At 43.6% G+C, this 25,423-nt stretch overlaps 2 protein-coding genes across 3 annotated transcripts in view; one reads left to right on the top strand and one right to left on the bottom strand.

The window, feature by feature from the left end:
• Positions 1 to 17,166, bottom strand: part of iffo2b (intermediate filament family orphan 2b) — a 43,400-nt gene extending 26,234 nt beyond the window's left edge. The window contains exon 1 of one of the 2 annotated variants that reach the window (XM_024379026.2): positions 16,146 to 17,166. In XM_024379026.2, coding sequence (XP_024234794.1) covers positions 16,146 to 16,648 — 503 coding nt within the window. In that variant the 5' untranslated portion in view covers positions 16,649 to 17,166. The remainder of the gene's footprint in view (positions 1 to 16,145) is intronic. The other variant, XM_024379035.2, reaches the window with a different exon arrangement.
• A 6,130-nt stretch (positions 17,167 to 23,296) lies between these two features.
• Positions 23,297 to 25,325, top strand: LOC112218316 (mRNA turnover protein 4 homolog). The gene is made up of 8 exons (XM_024379013.2): positions 23,297 to 23,411; positions 23,695 to 23,753; positions 23,864 to 23,967; positions 24,108 to 24,189; positions 24,277 to 24,344; positions 24,483 to 24,634; positions 24,832 to 24,908; positions 25,030 to 25,325. Exons 1-8 carry the CDS (start codon positions 23,384 to 23,386, stop codon positions 25,168 to 25,170), a joined length of 711 nt encoding a protein of 236 aa, XP_024234781.1. The 5' UTR covers positions 23,297 to 23,383; the 3' UTR covers positions 25,171 to 25,325.
• The last annotated feature ends 98 nt before the right edge of the window (positions 25,326 to 25,423 follow it).

Genomic DNA, 25,423 nt, shown 5'->3' on the forward strand with positions numbered 1-25,423 from the left:
GAGTTGGTCAGATGTTACAGGCTTGAAACCTAGGTAGTCATAATTTCAGTTATTGCAAATAGAAATTGTGTAACATCCCACTGCTTTGAGACTGAATCAGTTTATTGCCCATTTACAACTATACTCCATCTTTTTATTCTCTCTTTCACGTTTGGTTTGAAGTTACCACACACACACAGCCCGTGTGAAGCCTGCACGCCATTCAACAAAAAAACTCACAAACAATGTCGTATTGTGTCACCACCACACTAGAAGGATAATACATTACAGCAAAAGAAATGCCTACTTCCGCAGCAGACACACACTTGCAAGCACACACACACACACACACACTTTATTGCCACAATAAACTGTCAATAAAAAGAAGGGACAAGGAGGACATTGCTTTTCTCCTTCTCTCTTGTGTGAGTGATTGGGATGGAGCTCAAATACCATTTTCATGATAGAAAGAATTACATCACTAAGTCTGTGTGTTTCTCATACTCAACCATCACTTTGGTATTAAGTATGGATGACTTTCACCTTGGTTTACATGATCATTAAATCAGCCAACATGGTAAAATGATAGTGTCATATAAATTCTATGACTACAGTAATGGAGAGAAATAAACACTGTATGGGGGTGAAGGAAAGGTTACCAAGCTGTCTTCAGCCACACTGCTTTGATTAGCTTTTTATCATGAAGTTTATCCTGAATAAGTCCTTGAGAAAAACCACCACACACACACACACAACTGTCCTGAAAACCATCTGATCTTTATCACAGTGATATACAGCACGACTCCTGCTGAATCTCAAGGAGAGACAATCTGAACTGGGGCACTGGCAATGACCCTGGTCGCCCATCTTTCTATTGTCATTTGTCAACATGAAAGACATGTAACCTTCTTGTCCACATATTCCAGCATGTGGACATCTCACTGACTTACTGAACCTATCACCCATCCATGACACGATGTTGTGTGTGTGTGTACGTGCGTGCCTGCATGGTTAGAGCGTTGGACTAGTAACCGAAAGGTTGCAAGATCGAATCCCCGAGCTGACAAGGTAAAAATCTGTCGTGCTGCCCCTGAACTAGGCAGTTAACCCACTGTTCCTAGGCCATCATTGTAAATAAGAATTTGTTCTTAACTGACTTGCCTAGTTAAATAAAGGTAAATAAAATATTAAAAATGTGTGTCTACATCCCCCAAAATAATTATTGCTTGTAAATCTGTTATACTCAGACTGTTAAAAGTCTGTTATAAAATCAGATAACAGGTAACCCAAATCTGGCATTAACCTTTGCGACCAAGAAATAACAGAGACTGTTGCACAACTGCAAAACAATAAATATTGTGCAACTGAGCAATAAGAAATGTACTGTTCCCTGGGGGGGAACCATATGTAAACATGTAATAACAAATCCTGTCATGACATGTTTAGCATATTTAATTCATTACTTCTTGCCATGTCTCTAGATACTGTATCAGATACTTCCATCTAAAGTTTTCCAAATCTGGTTGACAAAAACGAATTCTGGTCCAAACATCTCATGGTGTGTCCACACATATAAAGCTTTAAGAAATCAGCACACTGGGTTGAAGGTCTGTGGTAGCAGTTCAGCTGAACCTTGGGTATAGCAGGAAGCTTGTATACTGCATTTCTACACAATTTAAAAACTCTAAAATACTATTTGGAGAACAGCAAAAACAAACAAAAATGACCCCAGCCATTAATTATCACCGTAATATTATAGTGAACAAAAAAATACACGCAATGCTCCTCATGGTCCTAAAGCCAGCCATTTAATAGGCTAAACAGCCGTTGCACAGAGCTCGTAAACTTGTAGTCCTAAACCCGGAAATGAGTTACCTCTGGTTTGTTCTGCCATTCCTATGGGGAAAATTAATGGGGAAAGAATAGGGTTTTGGGATAAACACCAAACATAAGGTTTGAGGTTAACACAGGCTGAGGAGATCTTGTATGTTTTGTTCTATGAATTAATATCAGTCAGTTAACATGACCTTTACGAATTATGAAGCCTTTGTGCTTTATGTGCTTTTTTTCCCTTTTACATATATGCATTTTGAAGCATTTCTCATAGAACAAAACTTAAGATCTCCTAAGCCTGTGTTTACTACAGACCTTATTTTCTGCATTTATCCAAAATTAATTTATCCAAAATGCATTTATCCCTACAAAACCTCCATTCATTTTCCCATAGACTTTGTTCAATGAACCATGGCGGAGTTAGACACCATTAATTACTATTGCTCCCTATTTTAAACAGGATTGCGCTCTATTTAAAAACAAAATTGCCTACTTAAAATGTTTGGTCTTGAGCCAGGGTATAGTGAATGTTTGATCTTGAGCTAGGGTAGAGTGAATGTTTGATCTTGAGCTAGGGTAGAGTGAATGTTTGATCTTGAGCTAGGGTAGAGTGAATGTTTGGTCTTGAGCTAGGGTAGAGTGAATGTTTGGTCTTGAGCTAGGGTATAGTGAATGTTTGGTCTTGAGCTAGGGTAGAGTGAATGTGTGTGCGTTTTTTTATTTCCTCACAGTCCCCGTTGTTCCATGGGTTGTTTTTTAATACATTTTTAAAAGGTTATTTTGCTGTTTGCTTGAGTAAATGAAGATGGCAGGGTTCTATGCGATCATAGCTCTGTATAAAACTATGCGTTGCCGTGAATTTGTTTTGGACTTGGGGACTGTGAAGAGACCCCTGGTGGCCTGTCATGTGGGGTATGTATGGATGTCTGAGCTGATTGTTATTTGATTATGCAGACAATCTGAAATTTTTGTAATAGTATAGTATATTAACTGCTTCTCTACAGTATAGTAACCAGGAAAGTCTGTCATGCATGTAGTCACTGCCCCATGAAATGACATCACCAATGTCTGGTTTTCTGCATGAGATTTTCCAGTTGAGAATGTAAGTATTATTTACAAGTTATAACAGGGTTATAACAGTTAGTAAGCTGTAGGCCAGTCTTTTGACAGACTATCCTACTCAGTTGAGTTGTTATCATGCCTGAATATTCCGTCCATTCAATAAGGAACAGCAGGAAATGCAATCTTGCCTTTCAGAATGAATTGCTATTTTATTTGAGGGCTATTAGCTGAAGTGCATTTATGAATATCAATAGTGTCTGAAGCCTAGCAGTTAAATGTATGACTCTACGAGTGGTTTTGACAGGGGTATATCTGGCCCCTCAACTGACAGCTACTGACTCCCTGATTTAGCAATGGAAGCATTAGGCATGGCCTTTTTTTTACCTTAACTGCAGAAATGTCTAAAGTACAAGGAGCTGGTATTTCCAAATCATAATGTGAGCAGGTCTTTGCAAGATTGTTCCATGCCTTGTCGGTTATTTGCAGCAGAGTTTCAAATGGGCTACTTTACTATTTAAATCACCATCCAAAGTAAGATTGCTAAACACAGTTCATGACTTCATCAGTTTGAGTCCGTATGGGGGCATGGAAGCGAGTCTGTCCCATAGCCAAACTCTTGGGTCAGTTAGGGTCTTACGGAATTCTTCCCTGGTTGAATCATGGGGCAACAGAGGTGGTTGACAGTGACCTGGGCCAGGGATGCTGCAGGGAATCCTCTGGGACAGTGGTGACCAACCTTTTATGAGGCGAGATCTACCGCTCAGATAAAAACATTTAAACAACTTAAATGTAAAACAGTATAACCTAATAAAAACAGTTCTGTAGGAATGAGGTTTGTGCAGTAGGCAGGCAGAATGCATTATCACAGAATATTGGATATTATGGATAGCATATTATATTTCAAAACTCAAGTTTGGATAACAAAATAGATCAGTTCAGGGCCTGAAACTAATTTGTTGGTCCACCAGCCAATGTGAAATCTACCAGCCACTCAGATTTTTTACCAGCCAAAATATTTTTACATCATAATTACACCAAAAACAAAAAAATGGATGACCATGCTTGTAATGTTTCTAAAACAATACATCTATTACTAGTAAGAAGTGATGTGATATACTCAGGGGCGCAACTTTCACTGGGGACGGGGACAATGGTGACCCCCCCCCCATTCTGAAATTGCATTTTTGTTCCCCCCAGTTTTATCATTGCACTGTGATACAAAACACGGCACCAGTGTGCTTTAGGACCATGCCGGCTGGATTTAGGATGGCACACACACCACAGAGCATGCAGACAGGCTGTGTGAAGGCAAAGCTGCTGAAAGGCTGGTGTATAGGACCAGCACAGGAGAGATGAACAGAGGCAGCTGCTGTCTGTGTTGCACATTTTCTATGAGTTGTAAAGCAAGCAGAGCAGAAACTGGCTACTCTTTACCTGACTGATCTCAATGGCAAGTTAACTGCTGTTTGACAGAAGAAAAAAATATATATATATATATATTCCCAGTGCTGAGCTAATAGTGTAACTGACATGTTATGTTAGGTAATGTTTCATCCCCTCTCGAAAGAAGTGAATGAACTACTACCAGCTAGTTAGCTAGCTAGTAGCTAGCACAGCCAGTTCAGTGTTAGCTAGCTATCTGTCAGGTTGTGTATATGGAAATGTTTTGTAGCCTTCAATTTGTCCCGTTTCAACAGAAGTAAATTTAATGATGTACCATTAGTTAGAGCTAGCCAAAAGTTGGCTAACGTTAACCATTTAGCTCACTAACTTCTGCTATTATTTTTTGCCTCAATCACGCTAGACCTGAATCAACCGATGAAACCAGCGGCCAAGCGATTGAAGACTGATATTCTGATGTTTTTTCAGGGCGATACAAGTTTTATTAGTCAGGAAAACAATGTAACGTTATTGATCTGTCAGTTTCCCCATCTTATTTTCTACTTTTCACACTGACACGGTATAAACAGCTCTACAGGCTTCACTGTCATGGTGCACAGTCAGTACACAACACTATGCTCATCATGTCTTAGCAGGATCAGATGGTGACATTCCATCTTGAGTCGATGGGTAGGCTAAAGTCTGGGATCTGGGAATAATTTTTATTTAATTTACTGAACCATTGATTTTATTCTTGGATAATATAACGCATAAATGTACACCAAGGTAATTATTTGTTATGCCTCATTTGAGCAGGATCGGATGGTGACCTGGGTCTCATCAGGGTTAGGCAGCCAGAGAAGACCAGTGTATCGGTACAGATGTGAACTTACACAGATACAACACTTTATTCTCTCAGTGCAGCAAACACTGGACAAGCAAGAAACCTTCTAAAGTTGATTTCCAAACAGTATCAAGGGTTAGTAGAGGCTTTTCCCAATGACACAAAAAAATGCCAAACAAAATTGATGAATGGATTCAGATATGTTAGAATTCCCAGTCATGTTCATATAAGCACAGACATAAATTACTGCAGTTTAAAACCATCCATAGAACTTACACTATATGCCAGTGAAAAAAATATATAATGCACCCAGAAATGGTATTATTCTGCTGGAGGTGTAAAACACAAATTTGCATATGTTATGGACTTGTGAAGGCTGGCTGAATTAAGGCAACAAGTATGTTCTTTTATCTCAGCAGATTCTCCCTTCTCCCCGTAAAAAAATAAAATGCTGATCCTGGAGACTTATCAAATTAAAGCTCTACAGTACTATTAGGCCTATGATATGAATTATATGGAGGACGTACAGTTTCTGTGTATTAATGTGTAGGAGTATGTGTTTTTATGAAACTTTTGCTTTCCAAACCTTTCCCATGAGAAATGTAAAAAAGATTTGAAGGAAGTTGTGTTGGGGAGAGTGTTGAGTTATTGACTAGACTGGTGGGGGTCGGACATGCAGACTGCACGGGCTGGCTGGGCGGACAGGATGAAATTTGATATTGAGGATGTCTTAATAAAGTCAATCAAAAGTTACGTTTTTGTATTTTATTTGTAAAAATGTATTTTAAGTTGCAACACAATATAGATGATTGAATTATCATTGATTTAGTTCAGTCTTATTAATTAAGCATATTTAATAATGATCTCTTACCTAGCTTGATGACTGTGGGCATTTTTGCTTACTTTGTGTTGTTCTAAATAGAGACAGCTAGAAGGGCCATGGGACCATGCCTCCCCACCCCCCACTTCCAAAACCAGTTGTGCCCCCTGGGTATATTGCTCAATTGAATTTCATTTGTGTGTGACAACTGTTCAGCAGCCCCTTTAAGGGCAGGAGGTTACCGTGGCAACAAGGGCACTTGAGCCGCTGGAGACGTCAGTTAGCCTACAGTGTGACTGCCTGTGAGATATGATAATCTGACAAGCAGCCGATGTCTTGGCTGAAGCATACGCTCAAACATTTAAAAACAACCTTCCACCTGATGACGAAACTCGAGGACCACCACATCTGCCTCAAGCACAAATTCATGTTCCTATGACCAGAGAAAGTGAAATATTCCTCGATATTAAAATATACACAACGAGCTGCTAATAATACATTTGACTACTCATTCATTGCAACGCAAGTGGAAGTAGGGAGTAGACGTTTTATATTTTTTAATCGTGTTGAATAAAAATTGTTGATAGTGCTGAATATTTTTTTTTACATTAACTCAACTCTGCTGTATTCTTTGACAGTCTCTCTCTGGTCATTGTTTTAAAAGTTATTAAATCTCTCGTAGGCTAGTATCAAACTTGTAGATACTGATTTGAGCTCTCCGATTGGCCAGCGCAGTAGGCGCACTCGATTTAGCCACAGATCTCCTGGTCCGCTGGGTAGGCGGATTTTGTCCTTTCTGACAAAATAAATGGTTCAAAATTGGAACACTTTGCCTACCAGCTGCGCAGGGCTTCTAAATCAAGTGCACCTACTGCCAACAGCGCAACACGAATAATAAAAAAAAGGGGTGCAAGTCTTTATCATTTGCTTTTCTACAGAAATGTTTGATGATCTACTAGGAATGCCTTAAAGATCGACCAGTTGATGACCAAAGCTCTGGGAAATGAAACCGGTATGAGCAAAAAGGAAGCTTGGGTTGGATGGGAGACCCACACTATGAACCATTCTACTATGGTTATCTCCATTAAGACTAGAGGTCGACCGATTAATCGGAATGGCCGATAACAATCGGAAATCGGTATTTTTGGGCGCCGATTTTTTTTTTTTTACACCTTTATTTAATCTTTATTAAACTAGGCAAGTCAGTTAAGAACACATTCTTATTTTCAATGACGGCCTAGGAACAAGGCAGAACGACCGATTTTTACCTTGTCAGCACTGGGGATCCAATCTTGCAACCTTACAGTTAACTAGTCCATGCTCTAACCAACTGCCTCACGAGGAGCCTGCCTGTTACGCGAATGCAGTATGCCAAGGTAAGTTGCTGGATAGCATTAATCTTCTAAAAAACAATCAACGACTGTCGTTGCTCCAATGTGTACTTAACCATAAACATCAATGCCTTTCATAAAATCAATATACAAGTATAGATTTTTAAACCTGCATATTTAGCTAAAACAAATCCAGGTTAGCAGGCAATATTAACCAGGTGAAATTGTGTCACTTCTCTTGTGTTCATTGCACGCAGAGTCAGGGTATATGCAACAGTTTGGGCCGCCTGGCTCTTTGCGAACTAATTTGCCAGAATTTTACGTAATTATGACATAACATTGAAGATTCTGCAATGTAACAGGAATATTTAGACTCATGATGCCACCCGTTAGATAAATACGGAACGGAATAAACGTTTTGTTTGAGGTGAAAGTTTCCGGATTTGACCTAAGGCTCGTATTTCTGTGTGTTTATTATAGTTAAGTCTATGATAGAGCAGTCTGACTGAGGGGTGGTAGGCAGCAGCAGGCTCGTATTAGTCAAAGGTATATGGTTTAGAGAGAAATAGTCGAAAAATAGGCATTATAATAGGCGTTATAATTCCTGTAATAACTTGTGGCTGAACTTGAAAGGGGTTCCTTCGTTATTTTACCATTCATGTCTTCCATAGAGAATGTCTTGATCTACTTCCAGCAAGGTCTGTGTTTCGTGCAGGCTTAAACCGCCTCGGCGTTTTGATACCCGTGTAAATCTCACTAGGATAAGGTAACGATTGTCAAAATATTTTCATAAATCCACTCCACAATTTTTTTTAATCTTCACTTATATTTAGCCAATATTGATCAGAGTTACCTTGTCCTATGGATATTTACAGTTATACAATTGGCAAGGTGGTGTAAGCCTACACGAAACAGACCTTATTTTAAGAGAATCTAAAAATATCCTATGGAATAAATGAATGAAGGAACCACTTTTCAGATTTTGCTAGAAGGTGTCATGGGAATTATGACTCGCACTTTGGAGTCAATTCTTACCATGTTCATTATTAAAATAGAATTTCCTGCATATAGAAATTATAGTTGTTTTCTACATTCATCACAGGTAACTTAAACTCTATTTTTATTCAAACAGTTGAGAGTATTTGTCTCCTAAGCAGACTCTTCAGTATCATTGTCACTTCAGAGCTGTGTGTGTGTTTTACAGATGGCAGAGAAAAACAGAGCACCAGTGTGGGACTATTACATGGAATTGGCAACAGGGAAAGCAAGGTGTCTTATTTGTGATAAAGATGTAAGCATGGGGTCAGCAACGGCTAAATAAAAAAATACCACCAACCTGTGGAATCACCTTAAGAACACCCATCCAAAAGCCCATATGTATTATATTAAGTTAAAATAAAAGTGTTCATTGATATATTTTTATATATACACACACACACATTTTCAAAAACGGCCGATTAATCGGTATCGACTTTTTGTGCTCCAATAATCGGTATCGGCGTTGAAAAATCATAATGGGTCGACCTCTAATTAAGACAGTGTGTAACGGTTTTCTAGTGGTGATGAAAGAGAGTCGGACCAAACTGCAGCGTGTCGATTGCGATCCATGTTTAATATACCAAAGAAACACGAACTTACAAAAAAACAATAAACGAAACCGAAACAGCCTATCTGGTGCAAGCTAACAACGAGTACACATAGGACACTAAGGACAATCACCCACGACAAACTCAAAGAATATGGCTGCCTAAATATGGTTCCCAATCAGAGACAACGATAAGCACCTGGCTCTGATTGAGAACCACTCCAGACAGCCATAGACCTTGCTAGACAACCCACTAAGCTACAATCCCAATACCACCACCAAAACCCCAAGACAAACACACCACAATTACAAAAACCCCATGCCACACCCTGGCCTGACCAAATACATAAAAATAAACACAAAATACTTTGACCAGGGCGTGACAGAACCCCCTAAGGTGCGGACTCCCGAACGCACCTCAAAACAATAGGGAGGGTCCGGGTGGGCGTCTGTCCATGGTGGCGGCTCCGGCGCGGGACGTGGACCCCACTCCTTTAATGTCTTAGTCCCCTCTCCCTTCGTCCCTGGATAGTCCACCCTCGCCGCCGACCATGGCCTAGTAGTCCTCACCCAGAACCCCACTGGACTGAGGAACAGATCGGGACTGAAGGACAGCTCGGGACCGAGGCAGCTCGGGACTGAGGGGAAGCTCGGGAGTGAGAGAAAGCTCAGGAGTGAGAGAAAGCTCAGGAGTGAGAGGAAGCTCAGGAGTGAGAGGAAGCTCAGGAGTGAGAGGAAGCTCAGGAGTGAGAGGAAGCTCAGGAGTGAGAGGAAGCTCAGGAGTGAGAGGAAGCTCAGGCAGGTAGATAGATCTACCAGCTCCTGGCTGGCTGGTGGTTTCAGCAGATCCTGGCTGACTGGCAGATCCTGGCTGACTGGCAGATCTGGAAGAGTCTGGTTGACTGGCAGATCTGGAAGAGTCTGGTTGACTGGCAGATCTGGAAGAGTCTGGTTGACTGGCAGATCTGGAAGAGTCTGGTTGACTGGCAGATCTGGAAGAGTCTGGTTGACTGGCAGATCTGGAAGAGTCTGGCTGACTGGCAGATCTGGAAGAGTCTGGCTGACTGGCAGATCTGGAAGAGTCTGGCTGACTGGCAGATCTGGAAGAGTCTGGCAGACTGGCGATGCTGGGCAGACCGGCGGCGCCGGGCAGACTGGCGGCGCCGGGCAGACTGGCGGCGCCGGGCAGACTGGCGACGCCGGGCAGACTGGCGACGCTGGGCAGACTGGCGGTGCTGGGCAGACTGACGACGCTGGGCAGACTGACGACGCTGGGCAGACTGGCGATGCTGGGCAGACTGGCGATGCTGGGCAGACTGGCGATGCTGGGCAGACTGGCGATGCTGGGCAGACTGGCGATGCTGGGCAGACTGATGACGATGCTGGGCAGACTGGCGATGCTGGGCAGACTGGGGGCACTGGCGGCGCTGGGCAGACTGGCGGCACTAGCTGCTCCATATAGGCTGACAGCTCTGGCGGCTTCTTACAGACTGACCGCTCTGGCGGCTCCGTGCTGACTGGCAGCTCCTTGCAGACTGGCAGCTCCTTACAGACTGACAGCTCCGTGCAGACTGACAGCTCCGTGCAGACTGACAGCTCCGTGCAGACTGGCTGCTCCATGCAGACTGGCTGCTCCATGCAGACTGACAGCTCTGGCTGCTTCATGCAGACTGACAGCTCTGGCTGCTCCATGTAGACTGGCTGCTTCATGCAGACTGGCAGCTCGGGCTGCTTCATGTAGACTGACAGCTCTGGCTGCTCCATGCGGACTGACAGCTCTGGCTGCTCCATGTAGACTGACTGCTTCATGCAGACTGGCAGCTCGGGCTGCTTCCTGTAGACTGACAGCTCTGGCTCCTCCATGCAGACTGACAGCTCTGACTGCTCCATGCAGACTGACAGCTCTGGCTGCTTCATGCAGACTGGCAGCTCTGGCTGCTCTATGTAGACTGGCTGCTTCATGCAGACTGGCAGCTCGGGCTGCTTCATGTAGACTGACAGCTCTGGCTGCTCCATGCGGACTGACAGCTCTGGCTGCTCCATGCAGACTGACAGCTCTGGCTGCTCCATGCAGACTGACAGCTCTGGCTGCTCCATGCAGACTGACAGCTCTGGCTGCTCCATGCGGACTGACAGCTCTGGCTGCTCCATGCGGACTGACAGCTCTGGCTGCTCCATGTAGACTGGCTGCTTCATGCAGACTGGCAGCTCGGGCTGCTTCATGTAGACTGACAGCTCTGGCTGCTCCATGTAGACTGGCTGCTTCATGCAGACTGACAGCTCTGGCTGCTCCATGCAGACTGACAGCTCTGACTGCTCCATGCAGACTGACAGCTCTGGCTGCTTCATGCAGACTGGCAGCTCTGGCTGCGCTGAACAGGCGGGAGACTCCTGCAGCGCTGTGTCGGAGGAAGGCTCTGGCTGCGCTAAACAGGCGGGAGACTCCGGCAGCGCAGGAGAGGAGAAAGGCTCTGGCTGCGCTAAACAGGCGGGAGGCTCCGGCAGCGCTGTAGAGGAGGAAGGCTCTGGCTGCGCTAAACAGGCGGGAGACTCCAGCAGCGCAGGAGAGGAGAAAAGCGCTGGCTGCGCTGAACAGGCGAGGCACACTGAAGGCCTGGTGCGTGGTGCTGGAACTGGTGGTACTGGATCGAGGACACGCACAGGAAGCCTGGTGCGGGGAGCTGCTACCGGAGGGCTGGGGTGTGGAGGTGGTACTGGATAGACCGGACCGTGCAGGCGCACTGGGGCTCTTGAGCACCGAGCCTGCCCAACCTTACCTGGTTGAATGCTCCCGGTTGCCCTGCCAGTGCGGCGAGGTGGAATAGCCTGCACTGGGCTATGCAGGCGAACCGGAGACACCGAGCGCAAGGCTGGTGCCATGTAAGCCGGCCCAAGGAGACGCACTGGGGACCAGATGCGTAGAGCCGGCTTCATGGCATTTGGCTCGACGCTCAATCTAGCCCGGCCGATACGCGGAGCTGGAATATACCGAACCGGGCTGTGCACCCGCACTGGAGACACCGTGCGCTCCACAGCATAACACGGTGCCTGCCCGGTCTCTCCAGCCCCCGGTAAGCACAGGGAGTTTGCGCAGGTCTCCTACCTGGCATAGCCATACTCCCTGTAAGCCCCCCAAGAAATTTTTGGGGCTGACTCTCGGGCTTCCATCCGCTCTGCCGTGCTAGCTCCTCATAATGCCGCCTCTCTGCTTTTGCTGCCTCCAGCTCGGCTTTGGGGCGACAATAATCTCCAGGCTCATTCCAGGGTCCTTTACCGTCCAATTCCTCCTCCCATGTCCATAACTCCAGGTGGTGCAACCTCTCCCACTGTAGCTGCTGCTGCTCCTGCTGCCTCTGTTGCCTCTTCTCCTGTTGCTCCTTTGGGCGGCTACACTCCCCTGGTTTAGCCCAGGGTCCTCTCCCGTCGAAGATCTCCTCCCATGACCAGAAATCCTTGGTGAGCATCTCCTTTTTCGGCTGCTCCTGCCTGTTGACACGCCGCTTGGTCCGTTGGTGGTGGGTGATTCTGTAACGGTTTTCTAGTGGTGATGAAAGAGAGTCGGACCAAACTGCAGCGTGTCGATTGCGATCCATGTTTAATATACCAAAGAAACACGAACTTACAAAAAAACAATAAACGAAACCGAAACAGCCTATCTGGTGCAAGCTAACAACGAGTACACATAGGACACTAAGGACAATCACCCACGACAAACTCAAAGAATATGGCTGCCTAAATATGGTTCCCAATCAGAGACAACGATAAGCACCTGGCTCTGATTGAGAACCACTCCAGACAGCCATAGACCTTGCTAGACAACCCACTAAGCTACAATCCCAATACCACCACCAAAACCCCAAGACAAACACACCACAATTACAAAAACCCCATGCCACACCCTGGCCTGACCAAATACATAAAAATAAACACAAAATACTTTGACCAGGGCGTGACACAGTGTAATCAGGTTTGAAATTGCAATGACAGTGTGAAATTCAAATGCAGTACAAAGTTGAAGAAAATGCTACCAAAGTTCTACCAACACATTGAATGTAGTACTCACTCTGGAAAAACATTGGACCACTGCTACTCAACTTTTCAAAAAGCCTACAAGGCCCTGCCCCACCTTCCCTTTGGCAAATCTGACCACAACTCCATTTTGCTTCTCCCTTCCTATAGACAGAAACTCAAACAGGAAATACCCGTGCTAAGGTCTATGCAACACTGGTCTGACCAATCGGAATCCATGCTTCAAGATTATTTTGATCATGCGGACTGAGATATGTTCCAGGTAGCCTCTGAGAATAACATTTACGAATACACGGATACGGTGACTGAGTTCATCAGGAAGTGTATAGGAGATGTTGTGCCCACTGTGACTATTAACCTACCCAAACCAGAAACAGTAGATAGATGCCAGCATTCACGCAAAACTGAATGTGCAAACCACCACATATAACCATGGCAAAGTGACTGGGAATATGGCCTAATACAAACAGTGTAGTTATTCCCTCCGAAAGGCAATCAGACAGGCAAAATGTATGTCAGTACAGAGACAAATTGGAGTCACAATTCAATGGCTCAGACACGAAGCATATGTTTTTAAAATATTTTTTCTATTTAACTAGGCAACAAATTCTTATTTATGTGGTAGGTTCTACAGACAATCATAGACTACAAAGGGAAAACCAGCCACGTTGTGGACACCGGCATCTTGCTTCGGGACAAGCTAAACACCTTTGTCCGTTTTGAGGAGAACACAATACCACCGACACGGCCCGCTACCAAGGACTGCGGGCTCTCCTTCTCCATGGCCGACATGAGTAATACATTTAAGTGTGCTAACCCTCACAAGGCTGCTGGCCCAGACGGCATCCCTAGCCGCGTCCTCAGAGCATGCACAGACCAGCTGTCTGGAGTGTTTACGGACATATTCAATCTCTCCCTACCCCAGTCTGCTGTCCCCACTTACTTCAAGATGTCCACCATTGTTCCAATACCCAAGAAAGCAAAGGTAACTGAAGTAAATAGCAATAGTCCAGTAGCACTCACTTCTGTCATCATGAAGTGCTTGAAAGTTTAGTTAAGGATCATATCACCTCTACCTTACCTGACACCCTAGACTCACTTCAATTTGCTTACAACCCCAATAGATCCACAGACGATGCAATCGCTGTATGCCCTATCCCATCTGGACAAGAGGAATACTTGTATGTAAGAATGCTGTTCATTGACTATAGCTCAGCATTCAACACCATAGTACCCTCCAAGCTCATCATTAAGCTTGGGGCCCTGGGTCTGATCCCCACCCTGTGCAACTGGGTCCTAGACTTCATGATGGGCCACCCCCAAGTGGTGAAGGTAAGAAACAACACCTCCACTTTGCTAATCCTCAACACAGGGGCCCCACAAGGGTACATGCTCAGTCCCCTCCTACACTCCCTGTTCACCCATGACTGCGTGGCCATGCACGCCTCCAACTCAATCATCAAGTTTGCAGATGACACAACAGTAGGCCTGATTACCAACAATGACGAGACAGCCTACAGGGAGGAGGCGAGGGCCCTGGGAGAGTGGTGCCAGGAAAATAACCTCTCACTCAACATCAACAAAACAAAGAAGCTGATCGTGGACTTCAGGAAACAGCAGAGGGAGCACGCCCCTATCCACATCGACGGGACAGCAGTGGAGAAGGTGGACAGCTTCAAGGTCCTTGGTGTACACATCACTGACAATCTCAAAATGGTCCACCCACACAGGCAGTGTGGTGAAGAAGGCGCTGTTCAATCTCAGGAGGCTGAGGAAATTTGGCTTGGCTCCTAAAACCCTCACAAACTTTTACAAATGCACAATTGAGAGCACCCTGTCAGGCTATATCACCGCCTGGTACGGCAACTGCACTGCCCGCAACCGCAGGGCTCTCCAGAGGGTGGTGTGGTCTGGCCAAACTACCTTGCCCTCCAGGACGGTCAAAAAGATCATCAAGGACATCAACCACCAGAGCCACGGCCTGTTCACCCGCTATCATCCAGAAGGCGAGGTCAGTACAGGTGCATCAAAGCTGGGACCGAGAGACTGAAAAACAGCTGCTATCTCAAGGTCATCAGACTGTTAAATAGCCATCACTAGCCGGCTTCCACCAATTTACACAACCCTACACCATAGAGGCTGCTGCCCTATATACATCGACTTGGAATCACTGGCCACTTGAATAATGTTTACGTTCTGCTTTACTCATCTCATATGTATATATGTATTCTATTCTACTGTATTTTAGTCAATGCCACACCGACATTGCTCAATCTAATATTTATATATTTCTTAATTCCATTCTTTTATATTTGTGTGTATTGTCGTGTATTGTTATATACAACTGCACTGTTGGAGCTAGGAACACAAGCATTTCGCTACATCCGCAATAACATCTGCTAAATATGTGTATGCGACCAATAAAATTTGATTTTTCCCACCATTTTCCATCGGACATACCCTCTAGTTTCAGCATCCTCGATACATGTATTACTGTACCAACGTGAGACACTGCAAACAACCTGTATTGTATAATCTCTGGCACCTTTTAGCTATATTCTTTCTTATTTCTATCATCCCACCATGATAACAACACCTTCGGGCCTAGAAGCCACATAACTGCTCATTGGTCACTGGTCAGTGAAGGTTTCAAACAATGGTTCATCTCTACTATTCCATAGGATTGAATGTAACCAGCCTATACTTGACACAGTGTCAAACAACAAAACACCCAGCAGGAACAGATGAATGACGGCTCTCGGGTACCTAACTTTGGTCTCAGGGAGGTACAGAGTGCAAGGTTTTGTTCCAGCCCAGCAGTAACAAACCTGATTCAGCCAATCATGGAGGATGATTAGTTCATTATTTCAAACGGGTGTGTTAGTACTGGGTTGGGGAAAACGCCTGCCGACCTAGTAGAGTGAAAATTAAACAATTATGTAAAAAGTGAACAAATCTGACTGGAGTTAAAACTAAACTTAAGTCTAGAGGGTATCGCGCAATCGCATGGTTTTGGCAAGCGTTACAATAGCCTTGCTGCTTGGCTACCAAAATATGCAATGAATCAGAGTTGCAGTTTCTTTATATTAAGCTACCAATGACGCATTTCATTCATTCCTATCTGGTGACAAATAATCAGCATATATTTTTACCATCCAATTAGAATGAAATGCAGCAATAAAGTGTAGACTGATGCTGCTGCTCCAGTCAGGCCTAAAACTGCTGCAATGGGAAATGCGCACTGATGTCACTGTCTGAATGCAGTAGTTTGTAGGTACTTACCTTCTCCTGTATTCGTCTCTCTCTCGCTTGACTTTAGCCAAAACATTATACAGAGCTCTTATTTCTGGTGTGATGGTATCGATTTGGACCCCAACACCGTCCGGGTGATTCCAGGACACACCGGGCCCCTGGAGAGTCTCATAGCGCTCGCCGTGTCTCCTCACGTGCGTGAAACTCCAAATGGTACCAGGTAGTCGGGATTCGGTAGAGTCGGTTTGGACAGCTACTTCACGTGTGTATACTTGGTATCGTTGTTGCTCCAAGGCTTGCTGCAGTTGGTTCTCTAATAATTTGTTTCTCCGCTCTAGTTCATGAACCTTAGCAAGAAAACAGCGAAACCGCAGGTTCAGAGTCTTCAGTACATGGATATTGGACCCCAAATCATTTCGCAGAGCACTGGTTACCGCGCCCGACCCAGAAGTGGACATACGATTGACATGAACTGTATCGATCATAGCAGCCGGCGTAGTATCAAAAAAAGAGTTCATCATACTGGTATACATAAAACTGATAACCGCTGGTTTTAATGCTTGGTTTGCTAAAATAATTTAACAACCAAGCCGATCCTATTTCTGCATATCCTCCAAAAGGCCAGTTCCCCACGGAGTTTCTTATGATGTGGCTTTTTGAAATGAGATTGACAGCGCAGTTGAAGGTGACGCAACCATCGCTTTCCTCAAACCTCCAGAAAACACATGTTCCTATTGGTGCGAAGAAAAACACAATGGTATCCAGAAACAGATCATCTTATCCGCTCAACCGGCAACGCTCCATCCTCCTCTGCTATACGCAGGAATATGAGACACCGTGCCTTTGATTTGTCAGATGCTGAATGCTCCCAGTTACTCCCTTTCCCATTCTCTCTACACTACTCTTTCTCTTCGCTCCTATTCAGGTATCTCTCCGAACTCTGGTACAGCGGTGTGATAACACTATGCTTCTAGTCTATAGCCCTGCCTCGTCGAGGCGCCGCTGGATCATGTTTCAAGCTGCTCAACTGGGCAACGTATGCATCGCCCCTCCCATTCTCTGTTACGCCCCCTCACGAGCAAAAACAAACTCACGCGCTTACAGTACAAAAATATATCATAAAGCCCGAAGTGCAGAAAATTAGGGAAAATACAGTTCCCTAAAATGTAATGATGGACAAATTATCAATAGAATTAGACTAGGCTACCGTTTTTGTTCAAGGTAGCCTAGTCTAATTCTAGGGATAATTTGTCCTTCGTTACATCTTGGGGAACTGTATTTTCCCTCAAATTTCTGCATTTGGGGCTTCAGAGCACCCAGTCAACCTCTGCACAAAACACAAATTGTTCAACCTTAAAATGAAGCAAAACAATATCACTTTAAAAACAGATGACAGCGTGATAGATGGCCATCAAATGATCAAATCCATAAAGTTTGGTGTATTTGAGAGCACTAGCTGTTCCGGATGACTGTGTGATCTGCTTTCCATAGACAATGTGAGTAAGACCTTTAATTAAACAGGTTAATATTCGCAGACCGTATACCAGGACTCTAATATTTGCAGACAGAGTACCAGGAAGTGTACTCAGAGCATGCACTGGCCAGCTGGCAAGTGTCTTCACTGACATTTTCAACCTATCCCTGACCTGGTCTGTAATATCAACTTTTTTCAAGCAGACCACCATAGTCCCCATGCCCAAGAATGCCAAGGTAACCTGCCTAAATGACTATCGCCCCATAGCACTCACATCAATAGCAATGAAATGCTTTGAAAGGCTGGTCATGGCTCAGATCAACACAATCATCCCAGACACCCTAGATCCACTCCAATTCGCATACCACCGCAACAGATCTCTAATGCACTCCACACTGCCCTCACCCACCTGAACAATAAGAATACCTATGTAAGAATTCTGTTGATTGACTGTAGCTCAGCATTCAACACCATAGTCCCCTGTAAGCTCATCACCAAACTCAGGACCCTGTGACTGAACACCTCCCTCTGCAACTGGATCTTGGATGCCCTGACGGGCCACCGCCAGGTGTAGAGTGTGGGCAACAAAACATCCTCCACGCTGACCATCAACATGGGGGCACCTCATGGGTGTGTGCTTACTCCCCTCCTGTACTCCCTGTTTACCCATGACTGCGTGGCCATGCACAACTCCAACACATCAAGTTTTCTGACGACATGACAGTGGTAGGACTGATCACTGACAACGATGAGGCAGCCTATAGGGAGGAGGTCAGAGACCTGGCAGTGTGGTGCCAGGACAACAACCTCTCTCTCAACACCAGCAAGACAAAGGAGCTGATTGTGGACTAAAGATTTGGCATGGGCCCTCAGATCCTCAAAAAGTTATACTGCTGCACCATTAACTTGACTGGCTGCATTACTGCTTGGTACAGCAACTGCATTCCACCTGACCGTAAGGCGCTAGTACATCACTGGGGTCGAGCTCATTGCCGTCCAGGACCTCTATACCAGGTGGTCAGAGGAAGGCCCAAAAATGTTCAAAGACTCCAACCACCCAAGCCATAGACTGTTCTCTCTGCAACCCCATGGCAAGCGATACCAGTGCACCAAGTCTGGAACCAACAGGACTGAACAGCTTCTACCCTCAAGCCATAAGACTGCTATGCAAGGCTGTTAAATACAATGAGCTCCAAAAGTATTGGGACAGTGACCATTTTTGTTGTTGTTTTGGCTCTGTACTCCAGCACTTTGGATTTGAAGTGGTACAATGATTATGAGGTTAAAGTGCAGACTGTCAGCTTTAATTTGAGGCTATTTTCATCCATATTGAGTGAACCGTTTAAAGTGTACAACATTTTTATACATAGCCCCCCATTTTAGTGGACCAAAATTATTGGGAAAATTCACTGGTAGTGTTTCAGATAATTTGGTGGCCAAAAGAAATTGCTCTTAAACGCTAGTAAAACCAAATGCATGCTTTTCAACCGTTCGCTGCCTGCACCCGCACGCCTGACTAGCATCACCACCCTGGATGGTTCCGACCTTGAATATGTGGACATCTATAAGTACCTAGGTGTCTGGCTAGACTGTAAACTCTCCTTCCAGACTCATATCAAACATCTCCAATCCAAAATCAAATCTAGAGTCGGCTTTCCATTCCGCAACAAAGCCTCCTTCACTCACACCGCCAAACTTACCCTAGTAAAACTGACTATCCTACCGATCCTCGACTTCGGCGATGTCATCTAAAAAATAGCTTCCAACTCTCTACTCAGCAAACTGGATGCAGTTTATCACAGTGCCATCCGTTTTGTCACTAAAGCACCTTATACCACCCACCACTGCGACCTGTATTCTCTAGTCGGCTGGCCCTCGCTACATATTCGTCACCATACCCACTGGCTCCAGGTCATCTACAAGTCCATGCTAGGTAAAGCTCCGCCTTATCTCAGTTCACTGGTCACGATGGCAACACCCACCCGTAGCACGCGCTCCAGCAGGTGTATCTCACTGATCATCCCTAAAGCCAACACCTCATTTGGCCGCCTTTCGTTCCAGTTCTCTGCTGCCTGTGACTGGAACAAATTGCAAAAATCGCTGAAGTTGGAGACTTTTATCTCCCTCACCAACTTCAAACATCTGCTATCTGAGCAGCTAACCGATCGCTGCAGCTGTACATAGAGTATCGGGAAATAGCCCACCCATTTTTACCTACCTCATCCCCATACTGTTTTTATTTATTTACTTTTCTGCTCTTTTGCACACCAATATCTCTACCTGTACATGACCATCTGATCCTTTATCACTCCAGTGTTAATCTGCAAAATTGTAATTATTCGCCTACCTCCTCATGCCTTTTGCACACAATGTATATAGACTCTCTTTTTTTCTACTGTGTTATTAACTTGTTAATTGTTTACTACATGTGTAACTCTGTGTTGTCTGTTCACACTGCTATGCTTTATCTTGGCCAGGTCGCAGTTGCAAATGAGAACTTGTTCTCAACTAGCCTACCTGGTTAAATAAAGGTGAAATAAAAAGTTTAAAAATAAATAAAAATGTATCGTATTTTGGAGTCATTTTTATTGTCAATAAGAAATTAATGTTTCTAATTAATGTGGATGCTACCATGATTATGGATTGTGCTGAATGAATCGTGAATAATGATGAGTGAGAAAGTTACAGATGCATAAATATCATAACCCAAATATCATACCCCCACTTGGCCTTAAATTGTACCAATTTGTTTTTCTCAGTTGCCCATGCTATTTCCTTTTAAATAATACATAAATGAATTTATCGTTTGTGTTAATCATGGCAGATTGATTGATTTCCAAGTTTTTGGTATACGTTTTTTCAAGATGAGTGATGAGAAGAGAACCGTCAAGCCCATTGGGTATATCACTACACCCCAAATGCCAGGTCTTGGATATGCAGACACACACACTCACACACACACATTAACACTCACCACATGTGCTGCTACAGCTGTTTATCATCTATACTGTATACCATTATGGGCGGCAGGTAGACTAGTGGTTAGAGTGTTAGACGGTTAGAGCGTTGGGCGGTTAAAGTGTTGGACTAGTAACCGAAAGGTTGCAAGATTGAATCCCCAAGCTGACAAGTTAAAAATCTGTCATTCTGCCCCTGAACAAGGCAGTTAACCCACTGTTCCTAGGCCATCATTGAAAATAAGAATTTGTTCTTAACTGACTTGCCTAGTTAAATAAAGGTAAAATAAAAAAAACACAAATAAAACTGTTGCCTAGTCACTTTACCCCTAGCTATATGCACATAGCTACCTTAATTACCTCGTACCCCTGCATATCGACTCGGTACCACTGTAGTACTCCCTGTTTATAACCATTTTATTCTTACTCGTTATTGTTATTCGTTATTCACTGTGGATTTCTTCCTAGTGTCACTATTTATATTTTATATTTTGTATCTTTAACTCTTCATTGTTGGAAAAGGACCCGTAAGTAAGCATTTCACTGTTAGTCTATCCCTGTTGTTTTACGAAGCGTGACAAATACAATTTTATTTGATTTTGATTTTACATGTATTTTTATATAGAAGGAATCTATAACTTACTACACCCATCATATACTATTTCCCCTTGTGTGAAAGAACAATACATGACGGAGAGGGAATGCATTGTGATATTTTAAAGCTTCCCTTGAACATGATTCCCATCTATAGAGGGTCAAAGTCTGCCAAATATATGTGTGAGACAAAGACAGCAGCCTTTATTAATCTTTTCACAGTATAATGATGATTACAACTGAACATTGAATAATCTGAGTAAAACAGAAAGCTGACATCTGGATCTTCTAAAAACATTTTATCTTTTGTCTGGACTGGTAGCCTACTCAAGCACCAAAACGTTATTATAAGACATAAAAGTAAAAAAAATAAGGGATATTTCACTCAAATTACCAATTTGATTTCCTTACCCTTTAAGCAGTCTATGCACAAGGTATGACAGCAATCCACGCTGGCACTGTTTTCACATGCTAATGTTTTAGTATTTGTGGCACATATCCCATTCAAATCATGGGACTGAGAACAACATTTTTCACACATCATGCTCAAAACATCTTTAAGTGACTTTTTTGATCTTCACAATCAATTTAGATACTTTCAGATGATTTTGACATGATGCACAAAAAATTCTAATATCGGTCCCATAACTTGAATGTGATTTGTACCACAAATGCTAATACATTATTATGAAATCTATTTTTATTTGCCACATGCTTCGTAGCCAACAAGTGTAGACTAACAGTGATATGCTTCCCAACAACGCAGAGAGAAAAATAGAAAAATAATAGAAAGATAATAACACAAGGAATAAATACACAAGGAGTAACAATAACTTGAGTATATACACAGGGTACCTGTACCAAGTCGATGCGCAGGGGTACGAGATAATTGAGGTAGATATGTGCATACAGTAAGGGGTAAAATGACAACAGGATACAGTAGATAATAAACAGTAGCAGCAGCGTATGTGATGAGTCACACAGCCCATCGATGTGGATGGGGGTTTGCTCGGCTCTCTGTAGTCCACGATCAGCTTCTTTGTCTTGCTGACGTTAAGGGTGAGGTTGTTGTCTTGGCACCACACTACCAGGTCACTGACCCCTTCCCTATAGACTGTGTCATCGTCGCCGGTGATCAGGCCTATCACCATCATGTCATCAGCAAACTTAATGATTGTGTTGGAGTCGTGAGCAGTGAACAGTCATGGGTGAACAGGGAGAACAGGAGGGAACTGAGCACGCTCCTCTAAGTGGCCCCTGTGTTGAGGTCAGCATGGCGGATGTGTTGTTGCCTACCCTCACCAACTGGGGGCGGCCCGTCAGGATGTCCAATATGCAATTGCAGAGGGAGGTTTTCAGTTCCAGAGTTGTGAGCTTGGTGATAAGCTTGGAGGGGACTGTGCTGTTGCATGCTGAGCTATAGTAAATGAACAACATTCGCACTTAGGTGTAATATAGGATCTGTCCATATATTCATATTCATTATGATCTAAAAGTGAAAAACTGGTCCTGACCTGGATCAGCACTCCTACCCTGAGACGCTTTGTGGATATGGCTGTAATTTGTCTATGTGGGATTTCACCTCTTGCTACTGCATTTCTCACTTCAGGTTCACAGATAACGTAACACATAAACTCATCTGGCATAGAGAATTATTACACAAACCGGGCAGGCAACACCCACATAGATGGTTCTATCACTGTATCCATTTTTTTGTTAAAGCAGTAGACTTTGATTAACTATCCTACATAATCACATTTCAGAGATGCACATGCCACAGACATCTCACTCAAGGGACACTGCTGTCAATTTTGCTGTTATTGCAGCACGTTAATTATGCAAAGATGTAGCTACATGATTGACACTCAACAGAAAACTCCATAGAATAAAGAAGGAAATCATTATTTCTGTCACACAATACTGTTCTAATGGCTTTATTATGATTGCCTTGTTAATACACTTATTTGTGCACTCTTATGTTTGCAGGGTTCCATCTGCTGGGGGAAATGAGACATGTCTGTAAAGCACATTTTCCTACACGTTTAATACAGATGGTTAAATAATGTATTCCTATTATCAAACTCAATATCTCATTTAAATTCAATGATGCGACAGAAAATGATCTCATAAAATGCAAGTGAATCGTGAATTATTGTCAGGCATATTTTGGACAGCTATATTCAGTAGACAGAAACACGTGGAGTCCTTTTCCTCCCTAGGTCTTGTTCTACAACGCGATAACCATGCCAAAGTCAAAGAGGGACAAGAAAAGTAGGTTTTTATGTCAGATTCATCCAGTAGATGAAGAGTATATTAAGTATAGTTTGGATTAATGCATTACTTGAGGTAGCAATTCACTACTATAGCATTTGCAGGGGATGTATTGCATCAAGAGGTGAAAGAGGAGCCCGCTAGCTAGCTAGCCACATACTCTAACCATCTAGCACCATAAGCTAATAGCAAGCAGGTTATGTTTGCAAATATAGCTATTGCTGAACATTTTTTGTTGTCCTGTAGGTATTAACCCTTATTGTGTGCCCTTTTCACTTCTCAGTTTCACTAACAAAAACAGCCAAGAAGGGTCTGGAAACAAAACAGAACTTAATAGAAGAGGTAACTATTTCTGACCGTTCAATCCTAGTTAGCTTGTTGTTTCCTGTCTGACAATGATATCCAGCTAAAACTCTTTGACTAATAGTCTGTATCTGTCTGTGGCCTTATAGTTGCGGAAATGTGTGGATATGTACAAGCACCTGTTCATCTTCTCTGTGGCAAACATGAGGAACAACAAATTGAAAGACATCAGGACAGCCTGGAAACACAGTCGGTAAGAACACTCAACACACTAGTCTATGCAGCCTGGTTCTCATTATTAAGACAAATCAAATTGTCAGACACCTACGTGTTACGTGTATAAATACATGTAGCTGACTAGCCAGTTTGACTAAGGTTTTTCTTCACTTTCAGATTCTTTTTTGGAAAAAACAAAGTGATGATGATCGCTATAGGTAAAGGATCAACAAGCGAGTACAAAGACAATTTGCACAAGGTATGTCAAATCTGTGATAAAGTGAGGGTCAAATTGCACAATGACACTGCAAGGGGTTCAATTAATGTCGGCCTGCTTATTTTGTAGGTCAGCAGGTTTCTGAGAGGAGAAGTGGGTGTGTTATTCACAAATAAAACCAAAGAAGAGGTACAAGAGTAAGTAGATCAATATTTTGCATTTCCATTAAAGATGTAGTCATTAGCTTGAGTCCTTTTTGCAACAATCCATTGCTGAGGCTGATTCCTTGTCCTCTGGTAGTTTCATAAGTTTTTCTCTTGATAAATGTTCTTCAGGTATTTCAGCCAGTTCAAAGAGATGGATTTTGCACGAGCAGGAAACAAGGCAGGGATGGCCTTAACACTTGATGAAGGACCCCTGGAACAGTTCCCTCACTCCATGGAGCCACAGCTGAGACAGTTGGGACTCCCCACAGCACTCAAGAAAGGTGAGAACGCTTTCCTAAGTCTGTAATGAAAGGATGTCCCTAACCTCCATCTAGTGACCTGTTTTGTTCGTTTCAAATGATTTTTTTTATGCTTCTGATAAACTTCTGATCTAAACCAAGGTTTTCTTTTGATTCATTCCCAAGGAGAAGGAATACATGTTGCAATAGTTGGCTTAACCCCCATTGTTTTGTCGTAGGAGTGGTGACGCTACTGAAAGACCATGAAGTGTGCAAAGATGGAGACACACTAACCCCTGAACAGGCCCGTATTCTGGTGAGTTCTAAAGCGTCCCCCAGTCTACACCTGATAGGCCTGAGACATTTTGCAAGTCCAGTTGCTAGATGGTCCCATAAATGTCTTATCTAATCAAATGAACTTATGTTCCATAACATAGAAACTCTTTGGGATTGAGATGGCTGAATTCAGAGTGCAGATCCAGTGCATGTGGAACTCTGAAACGAGCGACTTTGAGAAGCTAGCTGAGGAAGAGGCCATGCAGGAGAACGATGAGGAAGAAGGGAATGAATCTGGATAGAGCAATGGACTTCTCAGACTTGTTTTTAATACTGTGCCTTTTTTTAGGTCAAAACAAACTACTTTAAAGTGTTTCCTAATTGCAATGTTACCCATGGAATTGTGTATATACATTTTTTTGGGTCCACTCAAATACAACAGTACAAACTTACAGTATGCTGGGTTGTGTCCTATAAAACATCCCACAAAAGAAAGTTGGAATTGTTAATGCGAAGTATATCTTTAAGCTAGGCTGTAAAATCGCAACGCCGTGG

This window comes from Oncorhynchus tshawytscha, linkage group LG02 (genome assembly GCF_018296145.1).
Source record: "Oncorhynchus tshawytscha isolate Ot180627B linkage group LG02, Otsh_v2.0, whole genome shotgun sequence".
NCBI classification, from domain to species: domain Eukaryota; kingdom Metazoa; phylum Chordata; class Actinopteri; order Salmoniformes; family Salmonidae; genus Oncorhynchus; species Oncorhynchus tshawytscha.